This window comes from Chelon labrosus (genome assembly GCF_963514085.1).
Source record: "Chelon labrosus genome assembly, chromosome: 3".
In the NCBI taxonomy this organism is placed as follows: domain Eukaryota; kingdom Metazoa; phylum Chordata; class Actinopteri; order Mugiliformes; family Mugilidae; genus Chelon; species Chelon labrosus.
Window position 1 is genome coordinate 32316301 of NC_140339.1, and position 18452 is coordinate 32334752.

The window sequence follows — 18452 nt, forward strand, 5'->3', positions numbered from 1 at the left end:
AGTTCATGGTGTAATGTGCAGGGGGGAAAACAGTCCTTCGGCGTTTCTTTCGTTTTGTTATTTTATTGCTTATTTATTTACAAACTAAGCTTGAGGGAAAGGGGAAACAAAGGAGTCTAAACAATCTATGGTGTTTGGCGTCTTGTTAATTTGTTTTCTGAAAACAAAATTTGTAAATTTGTTTCGGTACTGTAACAGTGTTTCACATTTTGTAATGTTGGTATGCACCTCTCGGCCACGTAAATATCAGCTTTAGATATTTAAATGACCAACTGACAGTGTGTGGATGAGTACATTTTGGAATCAGGCTAGTACTGCACTGTACAGAGGGGAGAACTTGGGTCAGAGTTTCACAATTGCGAATGAGGGACTGACTTTATATGTCAGTGTTTTTTTTTAAAAAAAATAGACCGTATTGGCTAATTAATTGTGACGCAAAAAAATATCCATACAGCACAGAACAGTTTCGACATATTTAACATAAGACGAACTATATATTTTTTTTTATTCGTCAGTTGAGTTCAACTTTCTCTAGAGACTAATGGTATTGTTCATTTTGAGAATCATTTTAGGTGTCGACAGGTAATGACAGACAGATTAGGCCATACTTTAAGTTAACAGCGTAATTTAAAGTATGGCCTAATCTGTAATAATGATCAAACTGTTTAATTACTGTATTTCGCAATACAGAAAAAAAAATCCCCAACACATAGATAGGAAGAGTAACAAATGCCCGTGTGAAAATAATAGGCTACTGAATATAGGGAATGATATGCTGGTTGTAGACTTTAACAGCCTGTGAATCTTGAAAGAAGTAGATGTAGTGGTGGTACCATATGGGCTCAGCAGTCGTGCGCAGTTGTGCAGTACACTAGCAGCCAGGTGGCAGCAGCGGACGCGTGTATAACTTTCCGGAAATTTAGACACGAGACGAGCAAAATATTTTCCACCGGCTCTTTCTCTTTGTCCATACAGCTCCCTGCTGAAGCAATCTACAGGAACGCCATGGCGAACGTTGCCGATACTAAACTATACGACATTCTCGGAGTGTCTCCGTCCGCCACTGAAAACGAACTGAAGAAGGTAACTACACAAGAAACAAACTACAGAAATATACCGCATTTCTGCTTCAAGATTCGAAATGTTAAAATGACTACAACTAAGAAATGTGTTGCTATGCGCAGTTAGCTAACGTTAGCTGTGAAAGCTAACTGGCCTTGGTGTTCATGTGACGATGCGGCTCTATCGTCTCTATCTTTTCATAATTTCTGTTTTACTGTTAAGCTTACGACTGGGTTTGGCGTTTTATTGACTGTTGTCAAGCAGGACAACACCATACACCAGCACGTTAATAACGTTAAATGAAGGCGAGGTTGTATTCATTTAATGCTAGTATACGAATCAAATCATTGACCTCACGTTAGCTTTAGCTCAGGTGTTGTCGCCTAACACTATCTAAGGGGGGCTGCCGAAGATTGTAAAGTCGTAGCTAGTTTTTGTTTGCCAGAAAGCTGAAAACTACTAGCAGCGGACACATTGGCCGATCAGTGGCAGATGACAGTGTTGAGCATGACGAATGAAATTAACACACGAAACAGAATGGAGCGGCGATGTTCACGGATCTTTAGATTACCTGGACGTTGTAAGGAAGGTAATTGATTACTGACATTTTGACTTTAAATTGTTTGCCCCTTTCACGTGTTTACATTAAATACAGCCATGATTGTTTTAGCCAAGCAGATTACATATAGTGTGTCATATTGAATTGCATTATTTCCCTGTGAGCTGGCTCGCCTTGTTAATGCTCTAAGGGTATACATTTTTGGTTGACTTTGTTCGACTGTGTGGGCAGGGCTTGTCGTAGTTTTAGCTAGACCCGCACTGTAACATAATCTGTGAGTGGGGTTATCAGAAAATGCTAATTAGCTACGACACGTTTGTTCAAGCGTTAGCAACGGCATTGTCAAACATTTCAAAGTTAATTTTTTTGACAAGGGGTTTTTCCGCGTATAATTTAATTGAGTAACAGTGACTACAGTAAGAAGATGGTTAAACATTGAAGAAAAACGTAAGGGTTGTTTAAAATATTATCATCGCTACAGTGTTTAATCTGCGGTAAAATCATGGAAGCACGTGTGATTGCGTAAACGATAGATTTGCTTGTATGTGTTTCAGTCATGTCGATGTGGATTCCAGTAAACAATGCGCGTCTACCCTGTATTAGCTTTAAGGCAATGATGGCATACTGGCTTTAAGTTCTGCTCCGTCCCTCACAGGCATACCGGAAACTGGCAAAGGAGTATCACCCTGACAAGAACCCAAATGCTGGTGACAAGGTAAGACCGTTGTGAACCGTCAAGTGTTGTTCGAGTCGTTCTATTACCACTTCAATGAAAATGAGGAACAAACACAAATAAGATAGATAATAACATTGGTCAAACTGGTATTTAGAACCATTCTTGCTTCAGTGCAGGGGGAAGTTTCACTAAGTAAAAACCTAAATTTGGATAGAGAAGAGCAACCAGGTTTACACACATTAAATCAAATCAAATTTTATTTATATGGCACTTTTCATACATAAAATCAATACAAAGTGTCTCACAGAGGCTAAAAACAAGGACAAAAACCCAATCCTCCCATCCCCGTGAAGACACAGAGACATACAGACACACACACACCTCTAGGGGGAGAAAGCCACCTTTGGGGGCCGACCACACTGAGAGGGCCTCCAGCCCACTACAGGGAGTGTCGCCATAGGGACAGCACCGACCCGGTCAGACAGGAGGCCCCACACCAAGGTGCTGAGCCCTCCAGCCACCCGGGCCAGAGCCTGCCCACAGGACAGCACCCCTGTCAGTAGACAAGAAGCAGCTCCCAGTGTGGTAGTAACTGTAGTAACTGTAAAAAACGGAATCCTGCAGTTATCCACTCCTACCTGAATGAACAATTCTCCAACCGGCCTGTGATTCCTCTTACATTTTCAAACTGTCATGTAACATCATCAGTTTGTATCATAGGATTCCACATGTACGCTTTTGTCAGATATGTGTATCTATGACATATGTATGTTTATCTTGCTGTTCTCTTCTCTTCTCTCTTTCTTCTGTCTGTACCCGGCTGGCCTTAGGCAGATGGGTCCCTCCATATGAGCTGGGTTCTGCTCAAGGTTTCTTCCTGTTAAAAAGGAGTTTTTCCTTGCTACCGTTGCCTTCAGGCTTGTTCTGGGGGTTTCAGGCCGGGTTTTTGTAAAGCGTCTTGAGACAGTTTGTATTGTTATTGACGCTATATAAATAAAATTGAATAGAATTGAATTAAAAAAGGATAAAAATGGATAAAATGCTTTTCAGCTCATAAAATTGATACATGTATTTAAAACATATAATTACTGTAATTTCCAGACTATTGAGCGCACCTGGATATAAGCCGCACCAACTAACTTTAAAAAAAAAAAATTGTACATATATAAGCTGCACTTGTCTATAAGCTGCAGGTGTCCACGTTGTAACATGAGATATTTACACAGAAAGATGGTACACACAAAGATTTTTTTCATTTTTAATTAAATAAATGCTTTTTTCGAACAATGTCTGTAGCACGGCAGTAACACGGCAGTAAACACCTGCAGTAACGCAACTGGTTAAAAAAATAACCAGCTTACCAGAAATGTCAGTGATCACTATCTTCATCTTCCTCCTGCGCACTAAAACGACTGAAGTCGTCTTCTTCGGTGTCGGAATTGAACAGCCTCAGAATGGCTTCATCACACACTTTCTCAGACTCTTTTATGTTGTTGTTCTCAATGTCACTTTCGTCTTCAGGCGAATTCGTGTTTGTGCTGTCCTCATCATCACACAGCAGTCCCGCCTTTCGAAACCTGTTAGTGATCGTGGATGTTTTCACACTGCTCCACGCTGTGAGGATCCACCGACAGACTTGAGCAAAAGTTGCTCTTCGAATGCGGCCAGTTTTCCCGCCGCGAGTCATCCAGGCCTCCCACTCAACTCGGAGTGCCGCTTTAAATGCACGATTCACACTGATGTCGAGTGGCTGCAAATACTTCGTTGTGCCCCCAGGAATCACAGCTGGAATTGAGTTTGTCCTCTTGATGGCTGCCTTCACAGAATCTGTTATATGGGCCCTCATGCTGTCCAAAACGAGCAATGCTTTTTTTTTTCCTTACGGGAGTTTTTCTTTTGGCATAGTCACTACTTCATCCATATTTATGATCTCGTCTGGTCCGATGGAATTCTCAGTTATCTTTGCTCGAATGAAATTGCGGAAGTTTGTAAATTTTTCCTCGTAGTCGGGAGGGAGTTGCTGACACAGAGTCTTCAGTGTCCTGATGGACAAGCCTTTTCGTCTCATAAATCTGAGACACCATAACACCAAGTGGTCTGCCAAGTCCTCACAGAGGTTATCTGTTGTTATTTTATGGGACTTGTTAAAATTACTATTTGTTAAAAGATCAATGGTGGAGAAGAGGAATTTAGGATTGTTTTCATGGTCAGTGATTGCCTGTTTGATTGCATTATTGTAGGTTTTGAGTTGTTGACTCAAAATTTCATAGTGGACTGTAGGGCTGAACGATATGGACAAAATTTCATATCTCGATAATTATGCCAGATATCTCGATATCGATACCATTTTTTTAAAAGCCCTCTTTCGAGACTGTGTACACGGTTACCATGTCTTTTGCAATGTGGTATGTTATAGCGTCTGTAATGTGTTTATGTCTGGTGGACGTCGACTCATAAGGTGTAACGCTACTGAACGCATCAGCAATCAAACTTTGATTGGGCTTCTTTTGGGATGACTGAGAAGTCCCCGGTGTTTCTCGCAATACACTCTTTGTGCAGCACGTGATGGTGTTGTTTCATGTGGTGAAACATGTTTCTTGTGCTATCTTGCTTCGTCGCAATTTTCGCCAAGCGACCAGCACAACACATCGCTCTGGTTTACATCATCATTTTTAAATCCAAAATACCTCCAAATAATGGAAGATGATTTATGTTTTGGCAACAAATCAGATTTTGCACTAGTTACACGGGAATCAATTGTCGCTCCCATCCCAAGCCCACAAAAATACTCCCGTCATATCCCGATCACGTGACTGCCCCCCAACAAAAATCCTGTCCTGCAAAATCACGAGAGAAAGACTCCCAAATCCCGTCCCGCTCCCTATGTTGTTGTCTAAAGTTGGGCGCACTCACCGCATTGCAGCGTCATTTTTTAATTTAATCTCCGGCTCCGTCCCGCTCCCGTTGATTATTTGCTCTATCCCGTCCCTATCACGTTACCAACAGTGAAACTGACTCCCGTACTGCGGGACTCCCGCGGCAATACCGTGACCCGCGGGAGTCCCGAAAAATTGTCACCCTCTATTCTGCACCGCCACCGGCCGCATTATCTTCCACGCTCACTTTACTTTCTTTCTTTTTAATTTCCCCGCTGTGTATGTAGTGTGTGTGTGCGTCTCAGTCTCCGTCTCCCTCACTCCCGCCCTCATATGTTTGTCATTGGTCTATATCGTTTATATCGTTGCTTTTTCGATATTAATATCTTGAATGTTCATATCTAGATATAGATACGATAACGATATATCGTTCAGCCCTAGTGGACTGTTAGTTTTGATCTCCTGTCAGCACTCCTGCAGTCTCTTTTCAATTTCTTTATTTCCTCATTTCTCCACCGGGGTGTAGGTTTTGTCTTAATTGTCTTCAGATTGTTGTTAAAACTGTCAACGATAAAATCACATGGTGCTGGTAAAATCTCTGCAGGAGTGCTCTGTAAAATCTGGATAAAATTTGCAGCCACTTCAGAAGTTAGGTAGCGTTTCCTCACTGTTCTCACCGGGGCCTCCTGCTGGTTAAAACTGGTGATGTTAAAAAAACACACAGTAGTGGTCAGACACAGCCAAATCCACAACAGAGGACTGTGGGTCGGCTGTGTTCCAAACAGTTTAAGAGGTTTAAAAATTCTCTGGATACTGGGTCCGAGGTGTTGTCGACTTGCTGATTAAAATCACCAGTTATTAAAATCCTGTTGTCGGTGGTGTGAACGATTGATAAGAATTCAGAGAATTCACGGATAGAAGAGGTGGAGTACTGGGGTGATCTGTAGACTGTTATGCAAAGAGTAGGAGGACTGCTAAAAATAAAAGCATGATGCTCAAATGATTAGTAGCTGTTAAAAGGAACTTCATTTGAGAACATTGTGGTTCTTTTTATGGATGCAGTTCCTCCCCCTTTTTTGCCCCCCCCCCCCCCCCCCGTTGAAAGTAGAAAGTTAAAATTTTGTGGGGAAGCCTCAGTGAGAACAACAGGTGCATCGGTGCCAAGCCATGTCTCTGTAAGGAGAATACTGTCAAAGTTTTTATCTAAAATTAAATAATTTATGAGAGAAGATTTGTTTATGGCATTTTACAGGAATGTTAACACTTTTTGGGTCTAAAAACATTGCTGGGTTTCAATTGTCTGTGTGTAATGATGGTTTTGATGCCGTGAACCCTCCTGATTTGGGTGGATGCCGTCCCATTTAAAAAGGTGAGGCCTGTTTAAGTCGAGCTCACCGGAGCCTCCACTCCATCCTCTCAGATGAAGCACTGCGACTTCGCGGGACGTAGGCACGAGGTGGAGGGTACTGATGTCTTGGGCTTGGCTCCCTGGCGGTGCCAGCAGGACTCGGCTAGTGCTGGTGCCAGAGTTCCAGTGGTAATAGAGCCAGTCCTTGGCAGGGTGGTGGTGTTCGTGGCCGTCATGCTCCGGTCACCAGCACCGGATTTTCTGCTGATAAGCTTTGCCTGGGTTGTGGCAACAGTGGAGAAATCCATAAGGATTTTGTCCCTCTCCTTGAGGTCAGCCCTCAGACCAGAGACGCTCTCCCTCAGTTTTGAGAGGGTGGGGAGGCAGGACTCTATTTGCTAAATTCCACAATAATGATAGAATTTCTTAGAGAATTTTTTATTACTTTACATACATTTCCTTAGTATTTGGTAGCATTGCCTTTAAACTGTATGACTTGGGTCAAACGTTTTGGGTATCCTTCCACAAGCTTCTCGCAATAGTCTGCTTGAATTCTGGTCCATTGCCTTTTCAGAAATTCCCACAAATGTTCTATGGGATTGAGATCAGGGCTTTGTGATGGCCACTCCATAACATTGATTTTGTTGTCATTAAGCCACTTTGTAACTATTTTGGTGGTGTGCTTATTGTCCAAGACCCATTTGCACCCAAGCTTTAACTTCTGGTTTCAACTATACATTACATACATTAAAACCATTGGGAGAACTAAATAATACAGACCATCTTGTGACAATGCAATGTTCTGCTAGGAAACATTTGGACCTGGCATTCGTGTAGATGTTCGTGTAGACTTTCACTCCTTGATGGCAGAAGCCATCAAGGAGTGAAAGTTTGATCATTGATTGATTGAAAGATTTATTGTGTTTCTCAAATGTAAATAAATGGGACGCTTTGCGTTTCCAAACAGTCATTTCTGTCCCGACAATCCCCTCCGTGGTAGAAGAAACCCTTACGGTAATTAAACATTAAAACACCAGCGGCTTAGGGTGCGGCTTATAGTCAGGTGCGGTTTATATATGGAACAATCTGTATTTTCCCCAAAATTTAGCTGGTGCGGCTACCAAAATGGAGGAGTCGGATGAAAGCACGTTGCTCGGACTGATGAGTTTTTGTGCAAATCGTGCAAAATAAAAGAGTTTGCATACCACCGAAGCACTTCAACCCTATCGGTGCCATCTAAGAGCTGTTAGTGCTTGCAGTCCCAGTCCGAGTATGGACAAGACGCGTCGGCAGCCCAAACTTTTTTTTTTCCTACCATTTAGTCAATACTGAAAAAGTACTTAAAGTTAATGAAATTTTAATGAAAATTAAATGCTATTGAATTGCATTATTTTAAAAAAATTAAAGTGACAGGTAAAAATAGATTTTGACTTTTATGACTGTCAGTCAAAATGACAGACAACGAAAAAGTCTAACGCAGCCTCTGCCCTCACAAGCCCCATGTCCATTCTCTGATGAGTCCAAACTGTTTTGGAGGCAGAAGGGAGACCTACACAATATTAGGCAGGGGGTAATAATGTTTCCCAAACACCTAGTATTGCTGCTATCATTAAAACCTTAATGTACGTGTAAAATGCTTTCTTCAGTCCTGGTTGTGTGATAAAATCACTTTTGGCTTTAGTTCTAATTTTCCTTTGCTCCTATGCAGGCTAAAGCATCATTATTGGTTTTGGACAGTGTTTAATTTGTTTATTTATTGTTTACTCATCTCCATCCCACCACAGTATCATCAGGCCCCCTCCAGCTCTGCATTATTTTGTCATTAGTTTGTAATGTAGTGTTGCGGAAATATAAGCAGAGTTGCATACAGTTAAGTACCTCTCTTCCATCATCCCCCATATGGCAGAGTGCCATTTTCTTAGCAGAAGATCCAAGTGGTAATGTCATAAAAATGGCGCCTTAAGACAATTAAGCCTGGAGGATAAATTTGTAATAGTGAAAATATTTTCCAGGAAAATAGTCCATACTATTTAGCACAATCTTTTCCATGTTGATCAGATGGATGTGAATTAGATGTTGGAATTTTGATGACGTGCTGGTTCAACTTTGTAATGTTTCAGACTTTAGTTTCTTACATTCTATCAAAATGTCCCCTATTTCCTTCTTTTTTTTTTTTTTTTTTTGATACTTAAATTTTTATTTGCTTTTATGACAGAACAACAACGGCACAGTACAAGTATTGCATCCTAACCAGGCACTTGACATCTTCCACCTCAACAAAAAAATAGGGGTTTTGCATAATACTTTGTAGTTTGTACAATTTGTATCACATGAAAATGTAACGGAAAAGCAAATGACATTTCAGTGCCTTGTCAGATGTAGTTTAAGTAAGAAGAAACCTCAAAAATTATCAGTCTTCCTCATTCAACAGAAACATTGTCCATTTTATCCATCTGTCACAATACAAATCTTTTCTCAGTCTGAGTAAAAAAGTCAGTCTTTCCATCTCATGAATCTCCTTTATGATTTCTAGCCAATCGGTGACCGTAGGCGGGTCGATCCGTGACCATTCACGAGTTATTGCTTTTTTTGCTGCTGCAATCATTATTTTCAAGAGGTATCTATCATTTCCTGTTATTCCTTCTGGTAGGTCACCTAGATAAAGCGTTGTGAATGACAGGGGAATAGCTGCATAATTCTCAAGATATTTTCCCAATATTTCCTTCTTCTTTTTAAATTTAACAGATTAATGGAACTCCACCTTAGAATGAGAGAGATATGTATATGTATATATATATATATATATATACATATACATACACACACACACAGTCGTATGAAAAAGTTTGGGCACCCCTTATGAAAATCATTGCATCAGTTTGTCACTTGCTGAGCTTTTGAAGCAGCAACTTTATTTTAACATATGTTATACCTTATGGAAACAGAAACATCTCAGTAGTGAAATCATTTTCATTGGTCCAACAGAAACATTTTTATGTGTATTTAAACAAAAATAGGCATGCGCATTAATTTGGGTACCCCAAAGAAATAATTCCATTAATATTTAGTAGAGCCTCCTTTTGCTGCAAGAACAGCCTGTAGATGCCTCCTATAGCCACAGACAAGTCCCTAAAGTCTGGCAGGTGGTAGTTTGGCCCATTCCTCCATACAAAACGCCTCCAGTTCAGTCAGGTTTCTTGGCTTCCGTGCGTAAACAGCCTGCTTCAAATCAATCCATACGTTTCCAATGATGTTAAGGTCTGGGGACTGGGATGGCCGTTCCAGAAGATTGTACTTGTGCTTCTGCATGAATTCCTTGGTGGATTTTGAACAGTGCTTAGGATCATTGTCCTGCTGAAAAATCCAACCACGGCGTAGCTTCAACTTTGTGACAGATTCTTGAACATTCTTGTCAAGAATCTGCTGATACTGAGAGGAATTCATGTGGCCCTCAACTTTACCAAGGTTTCCAGTCCCTGTGCTAGCCACACAGCCCCATAAAATGATGGACCCTCCACCAAATTTCACAGTAGGCACTAAGTTTTTCTCATGGAATTCAGTGTGTTTTTTCGCCATGCATACCTCCTCTTGTTCTGACCAAATAACTCTATCTTAGTCTCATCTGACCACAGTATTTTTTTCCAAAATGCTGCTGGCTTGTCCAGAAGTGCTTTTGCATACCTCATGCGACTCTTCTTGTGACGAACACTCAGGAAAGGCTTTTTGCGCATCAGCCTTCCAAAGAGCTTTCCCTGGTGCAAAGTACGCTGGATTGTGGAACGATGAACAACTACACCATCAGTAGCCAGATGTTCTTGTAGTTCTCTGGAGGTGGTCTGTGGCTTGTCTGTGACCATTCTAACCATCTTTCACCTGTGCCTTTCCAGTATTTTTTTGGCCTACCACATCTTTCCTTCACAAGGACTGTTCTTGTGGCATTCCATTTCTGCACCACATTTCTGACTGTGGAGACAGACAGTCCAAACCTTCTTGATCATTTCTTGTACCCTTCTCCTAATTCATGATAATGAATTATCTTAGTTTTTTGGTCAGTGGAGGATTGTTTTGATGCCCCCATGTTGCCACACTCTAAAAAAGAACCTAGGACAAGCACAGACAGCAATTGCCTCTGTTAAATAGCCTTTTTCATGATTGGTTCCACCTGTCTTTGTAATTGAAGGTCTCACAATCTAGTCAAAGCAATTTTGTGCTGCAACCTGTCAGCTATAAATCCCTACAGGTCTTGAAATCAATGTGATTAAAAGGGTGCCCAAACTTTTGCACGTACCATTTTTTACATTTTAATTTATCAAAATAAAACTATGTAATGCTACTCTGAGAATTTTGGTCTGGAAAACACTCAAATGTCTACATCTCAGTAGGAAATCAAATCTTGTTGCTGTGATCTTCTTTTATAAAGTTAGAGCAAATTATCATGAAATCTTAGAGGGGTGCCCAAACTTTTTCATACGACTGTATATATCTCTATATAACCAGCAAGGGTTTTCTTGATTGGAAATGACACAGTCGTCTCCCAGAAGATAAGACGATGTACAAGAGGCATCATTGTGGAAATAAATTATTTCTCAGCTTTTATTTACATTTGAACAAAAAGTGGCATGTCCAAAATTATTCATGCCCCTTGCAAACTCTCACAGTCTATTGGAAAATCCAAAGTTCTATGCCATTCCAAATAGTCCAAGCTGTTCTAAAGCATCCTAATTACCCTAATTCTTTGGAAACAGCCGTTTTAATCAACTCAACAGGTGAAAAACAGCAGCTCTCTGCAGTTGGTTTGTGGACAGTTATGGCTAAGACAAAAGAGCTCACTGAGGACCTGCGGCTGCGCATTGTGGCTGCTCACAAGTCAGGAAAGGGCTATAAGGCCATATCTGTATGTTTTCAAGTTCCAGTGGCTACAGTGCAAAGTATTATTAAAAAATACAAGATGTTCCGCATCTCAGAGAACGTGGTTGGGAGCCAAAAGTGACACCTGTGCTGGCCAGGAGGATAGTGAGAAAGGTGAAAACCACCAAGGCCATCCTTGTGAATCTGGGCTCTGCTGGTGGCAACGTCTCAAGGCAGACAACAGACACTGCACACTGCTGGGTTCCACAGATGCAGACCAAGAAGGACGCCCCTTCTCCAGATAAGGCCTTCAACCCTAAAAATACCATCACTACTGTCAAACATGGTGGTGGGAACCTAATGCTTTAGTGGGTGTATTTCAGCTAATGGACCAGGGAACCTAATCACTTTCAACGGCACCATGAAAAAAGAGCAATACATCAAGATTCTCAACAACAACATCAAGCAGTCTGCAGAGAAACTTGGCCTTGGGCACCAGTGGACATTTCAGTACGACAACAGCCCAAAACACAAAGTAACTAAAGTAACTTTGTAATAAAGTAACTTTATTACAAAATTTGTCAGGGGTATGAATAATTTCGTGTGTGTGTGTGTGTGTGTGTGTGTGTGTGTGTGTGTGTGTGTGTGTGTGTGTGTGTGTGTGTGTGTGTGTGTGTGTGTGTGTGTGTGTGTGTGTGTGTGTGTTTTTCATTCGATTTCTCCATTTTGGTAGCCATTAACAGGGAAGTTTTTTTATTTTTATGGTTGTTTTGCAGAAAAGCGCCTTTTTATGGTTTAGGTAAAACATTAAAAGAAACTTGAGTAAACCATCGACTGCATGTAAATATGGACGCAGCGAGCGATCGGGTTTCACTGGAGTCAAACAGAAGGTGAAATGACTCATTTAAAACTCGATTAAAGCAACGAGCTAACGTGTACGGCCTCATTAGTAGCTTAGCTAACAGTACGTTCCCCGACAATTACATTTTTTTGAGCGAGTGGAAATAACAAAACAGAAAAAAAAGTGTGTAAATGAAATCCTGAACTGTTTGTGAATGGTGACGACGTTTTGCTATGATGTGCTAATAAGCTAAGTCTGAACGACACACACACACACACACACACACACACACACACACACACACATGCTTCTTATCACTCTTTCTAATGGGTAGGATATTAATCTGTGTCTCTCAGCAGCGTTGGGTCATGCATGGCATTTTCTTACCTCCTTGGGATTGTTTTCTGGTAATGGCATAACACGAAAATGGCATTATTGTTGTTTAAACTATTAAATTATTATAGTTTTAAAAAAAAAAAAAAAAAAAAAAAAAAAAAAAAAGGGGGCGGCTGTGGCTCAGTAGGTAGAGCGGGTTGTCCACGAACCAGAGGGTTAGCGGTTCGATCCCCGGAATGTGCCACATGCCGAAGTGTCCTTGAGCAAGACACTGAACCCCCAGTTGCTCCCAGTGCGTGGCACTGGTGTGTGAATGTGTGAGTGCTTGTGTGAGCGAACGGGTAGATGTGTCTATGACTGTAAAGCACTTTGAGTACCAATAGGTAGAAAAGCGCTATATAAAAGCAAGACCATTTACCATTTACCATTAGCCGAGCTCTGACGTATGTACCAGGAAATTGTGCACTGACAAAAGTTCCACGTTGTTTGGAATTCAAACTGAGATTAAACGTGTTAAAGTCCCACCTCTAATTAGTACACTGTTCAGACGGTTGAAATTACATTGAGTTATTTTTTATTTTTTTTTTCCCTTTCAATATAGTTCAAGGAAATCAGCTTTGCCTACGAGGTGCTTACTAACCCTGAAAAGAGGGAACTTTATGATCGCTGTGGTGAGCAAGGCTTGCGAGAAGGAGGCGGGAGTGGCCCTGGGATGGATGACATCTTCTCCCACATCTTTGGTGGTGGGCTCTTTGGCTTCATGGGCGGACAGGGTCGCTCCAGGAACGGAGGTCGGAGGAGAGGGGAGGACATGGTCCATCCGCTCAAGTAAGACCCAGCTTGAACACTCACACTTTGTTTCTTGATGTTTTTATTGCAATTGGAATTACAGAAATTGCCCCAGACATTCAGTCTAACAATATACTCTGATCATTTATCACTTAACTTAATCTAAATATCAAACCCTTTTTATAGGGTGTCATTGGAGGACCTTTACAATGGCAAAACAACTAAACTACAGCTTAGCAAGAATGTACTCTGTAGCACCTGTAACGGGTAAGTAGTATAGGCAACACAATATCTGGTTGATGGGTTGATCATTATGGTCAACAGTAGTGTTGTTGGGTTAATCCACTTACATTCCCCTGATTGCAGACAGGGAGGCAAGACAGGTGCTGTACAAAAATGTACAGCATGTAGGGGGCGTGGCATGCGCATCATGATTAGACAGCTGGCTCCAGGAATGGTCCAACAGATGCAGTCGGTGTGTACTGATTGTAACGGTGAAGGTAAGGGCCACAGAGATCAGAACAATGACCAAGCATTTGTACTGTGTGTTATTGTGGCTTCATCTGCACAGATCCCTCACATCTTTTGGTCTTTTCAAACCCACCCCAGGTGAAGTTATCAGTGAGAAGGATCGCTGTAAAAAATGTGAGGGCAAGAAAGTCGTGAAGGAGGTGAAGATTCTTGAAGTACATGTAGACAAAGGCATGAAGCACAGCCAGAAAATTACCTTTGGAGGAGAAGCTGACCAGGCACCCGGCGTTGAACCTGGGGATATAGTCCTTGTCCTCCAGGAAAAGGAACATGAGGTAGGTGGAGTTGTCGCAATACTGTAGCCACATTTATTCTCCTTACCCTGCCTGTCTAACCCCATTTACACTGTGAGTAGGACCTATTAGAAAATACTGTACCTTTTGATAATCATAGTTTTATGTGTCAGTTACTGATTATTCCATTAAAAGCTGACTTTACTTCTAATCCAACTTCCTACACTTGGCCTCAACTTCTTATTCTAGATTCTTTTAATGTTACACAGTTTTGTGGACTGCAGTTTCACTACATATTCAGTATGAGTTGGAATTTGCCAGTATCAGTGCGTCTATAAGCATGCTACCTTGTGTAAAACAAATTGCACCGAAAAGCAGCAAAGGCATGTATCTGTGGTTTTAAAAAATCAAAATCAAAAATCCAAACCATAAATTTGCGTTACAAATCATTCTCACAGTGCTTCAGAGCTTAAAGAGATCACCAACACCATCGTCTCTTATCATCCTAGTCCACGTTATGCAGTTCAATAAATGCATTTGTGACCCGCTTTACATTTAGATAGACAGGAACAATGTAAAGCAGTGCCCCCATGCCCCCACCGCACTCGGCCCCACCTTCCCCAAATAGGTCATACCTTCTTTGTTTTTAATTAAGTGTATTATAATATATTAACCCTAGAAAATGTAAATTTTTCTTTCTAAAATAAGTGTATATCACTTTCCCACTTCACAATTTATTGTTAAGTTTCTTTTACTGGTAAAACAAATGCAATAATAAAACTAATTTCCAAAATGAGTGCACTTAGATTGCTTTCAGACATATTCATTTTGTTGCTTTCTAGAATATATTTTCAAGTAAAATTAACTTCAAATGTTAAAATTTCAGTTTTGAACAGTGCAACAACATATTAGCATCCAACATGGAGCTCCATACTACAACTGTTGTCGTGGTCTCATCCACCTGACCAGTCTTCATGGCCTCCTGCAATTTTCCAACCTGCCTATGATTCCTCTTTATTCAGATACACGCTTTAGTCAGATATATGTATTTATGACAGATGTATGTTTATCTTGTTTCTTCTGCTGTTCTCTTCTCTCTCTTTTCTGTCTGTACCCGTCTGGCAGATGGGTCCCTCCATATGAGCTGGGTTCTGCTCAAGGTTTCTTCCTGTTAAAAGGGAGTTTTTCCTTGCCTTTGGGCTTGATTTCATTCCGCCGTGGGTAAACTGAAAATGTTTCCTTGTCTACATTGTTAAAGGCATATCCATACATATGTTGATTACTATTTGAAGAGAATGATTAACTTGTTTTTTTTTTTTTTTTTTTTTTTTTTTTTTTTTTTTTTTTTTTTACAAGTCAGGTTTTCCACATGCAAATTAGAAAGATATACCACTAGGTTTAGACGCACCCTCTCATTTAATGTTTTTTTTCTTTATTTTCATGACTATTTACGTTGTAGATTCTCACTGAAGGCATCAAAACTATGAATGAACACATGGAATTGTGTAGTAAACAAAGTGTGAAATAACTCTAAATATGATTCATATTTTAGACTCTTCAAAATAGCCACCCTTTGCTTTGATTACTGCTTTGCACACTCTTCAGTTTAATTCAATTTTATTTATATAGCGTCAGTAACAATACAAATCGTGTCAAGACGCTTTGCAAAACCTGGCCTGAAACCCCCAGAGCAAGCCTGAAGGCGACGGTGGCAAGGAAAAACTCCCTTTTAACAGGAAGAAACCTTGAGCAGAACCCAGCTCATATGGAGGGACCCATCTGCCCAAGGCCAGCCGAGTAAAGACAGAAAAGAGAGAGAAGAGAACAGCAGGAGAAACGAGATAAACGTACATCTGTCATAGATATATATATATCTGACTAAAGCGTACATGTGGAATCTTATGATACAAACTGATGATGTTACATGACAGTTTGACAATGTAAGAGGAATCATAGGCAGGTTGGAAAATTGTTCATTCAGGTAGGAGTGGATAACTGTAGGAGGGGGGAGAGGGACACACAGCAGTTAACATGCTATACAGTAATAGCACAGAATTGCATGACTAGTAGTAGATAGGAAGTGGAGGATGCAAGAAAGAGAGAAGAGGACATGTGTTTGGTGCATCGTCCCCCAGCAGCCTATGCCTATAGCAGCATAACTAAGGGATGGTTCAGTCCAGCCCTAATCATAAGCTTGATCAAAAAGGAAAGTCTTAAGCCTGACCTTGAAAATAGAGAGGGTATCAGCCTCCCGAATCCAAACTGGGAGCTGGTTCCACAGGAGATAGCTGAAAGCTCTACCTCCCATTCTACTTTTTGAAATTCTAGGAACCACAAGTAGGACTGCACTTTCAGACCGAAGTGATCTGTTTGGATGATATGGTACAATGAGGTCTTTAAGATATGATGGAGCTCGGCCTTTAAGGGCCTTGTATGTAAGGAGGAGGATTTTAAATTCTATTCTAGATTTTAAAGGAAGCCAATGAAGAGAAGCTAAAACTGGAATAATATGATCTCTCTTGCTAATTCCTGTCAATGCTCGTCGCGGCATTTTGAATCAATTGGGGGCTTTTTAAAGAGCTATAGTCGAGGCCAAAATTATTAGTCCCCCGGGCATTATGGAACATTTTCCTAAAATTCTTCCCAATGTTTGCAGCATTGATAAAACTTGATATAATCAAACATTCACCAGTGATATTTAGTAGCTTTTGGTACATTTTGGATATGAAATACATTTTAAGCCTTGCTTTATATCAAATATAGTGAAAAATGGGTGGTCAAAAATATTAGCCCCCATGTGAATTTTTGTTTTCAAAACACACCTAATTAACCAATCAGGTTTTAAACCACACCTGTGCAGTCAGTTGGCTTCCTGACAACACCTGAGCATTCAATCAGTATAAAAGGAATCCAAGGAACAGGGCACCTGTGCACATTGAGAGGGATTGCTTTTACTCATCATGCCAAAGACAAAGGAAATGAGTCTTGAGCTCAGAAAGAAGATAGTGGAGGCTCAGGAGAAGGGGGAAGGTTATACTGCCATTCCCAAGCGTTTCACAGTGTCTAGAACCGCTGTACGTTGCATCATTGCCAAGTATAAGGAGATAAATTCAGTAAGAAACAAACCTGGGTGTGGTCGTAAGCGCAAGATTTCAAGAACTCTGGAGAGGAAAATCGTCAGAGATGTCAGCAAGAACCCCCGGACATCTGCCAAGATGATTGTTGCTGACCTGGCTTCTTCTGGAGTTGATGTTTCAAGGAACACAGTTGTGAGGGTTCTTCATCGTGGTGGGCTTGACAGCCATCGCCTGAGAAGAACCCCTTTACTCAAAGAGCGGCACATCACAGCAAGACTGAAGTTTGCCCATGAACATTTGAAAGGTAAAGATGAGTTTTGGAAGTCTGATGAGACTAAACTGGAACTGTTTGGGCACATGGATGTGGCGTATGTTTGTTGGAGAAAGGGAGAGGCCTTCAACCCAAAGAACACAGTTCCCACAGTTAAACATGGTGGTGGGAGCATCATGCTGTGGGGCTGTTTTGCAGCCTTGGGCACAGGGAGCCTTGTTTGGGTGCATGGCATCATGAAAAAAGAATATTATGTTGAAATTTTGAGGAATAATATGCAGAAATCTGCTTGCAGTCTATCCTTAGGTTGTCGCTGGGTCTTCCAACAATACAATGACCCGAAGCACACATCAAAATTGGTCCAACAGTTCCCGAAGGATACCAAAACCAAGGTCCTGGAGTGGCCTGCACAGAGCTCAGACCTCAATCCTATTGAGAATCTGTGGCGGGTGCTCAAGGTGAATGTCCATGCTCAGAAACCATGCAATTTGGACCAGCTGGAACAATTTGCAATGGAAGAATCGGCCAAAATCCCTCAGGAGACCTGTGCCAACCTAGTAAAGAACTACTCTAAGAGGTTGTTGTCAGTTGTGGCTCAGAAAGGGTACACTATTGACTATTAATGGCCAGGGGGCTAATAATTTTGGACGTCTCATTTTTGCCCTTTCTTGTTTCAATTCAGTGTATCAATAAAATATTCTAATCAAACTTAGTGGACATTTTGTCTTTGTTATTTTGGAAACAAATGCAATATCAACACTTGTTGTTAATGGTCATTTCCAGAGAAATCAAGAGTTTCGTCTAATTTCACAAGGGGGGCTAATAATTTTGGCCTCGACTGTATTTGGACAGCCAGACAGTAATGAATTACAGTAATCCAGCCTGGATGACACAAATGCATGAACTAGTTTTTCAGCATCACTCTGAGACAGGGTGTTCCTAATTTTGACAATATGATGCAGGTGAAAGAAGGCAGTCCTGGTTACTTGCTTGCAAATATAACAC

General features: G+C 41.0%; 1 protein-coding gene across 2 annotated transcripts in view; it reads left to right on the forward strand.

Annotated features, from left to right (window-relative positions):
* The first annotated feature begins 836 nt into the window (after positions 1-836).
* dnaja2a (DnaJ heat shock protein family (Hsp40) member A2a) overlaps positions 837-18452 on the forward strand; it is a 41078-nt gene continuing 23462 nt past the window's right edge. Inside the window, exons 1-6 of one of the 2 annotated variants that reach the window (XM_084541727.1) lie at positions 837-1083; positions 2277-2336; positions 13148-13374; positions 13522-13602; positions 13702-13835; positions 13945-14141. In XM_084541727.1, coding sequence (XP_084397853.1) covers positions 1006-1083; positions 2277-2336; positions 13148-13374; positions 13522-13602; positions 13702-13835; positions 13945-14141 — 777 coding nt within the window. In that variant the 5' untranslated portion in view covers positions 837-1005. Of the gene's footprint in view, positions 1084-2276; positions 2337-11421; positions 11905-13147; positions 13375-13521; positions 13603-13701; positions 13836-13944; positions 14142-18452 lie in introns of those variants that run through there. The other variant, XM_084541728.1, reaches the window with a different exon arrangement.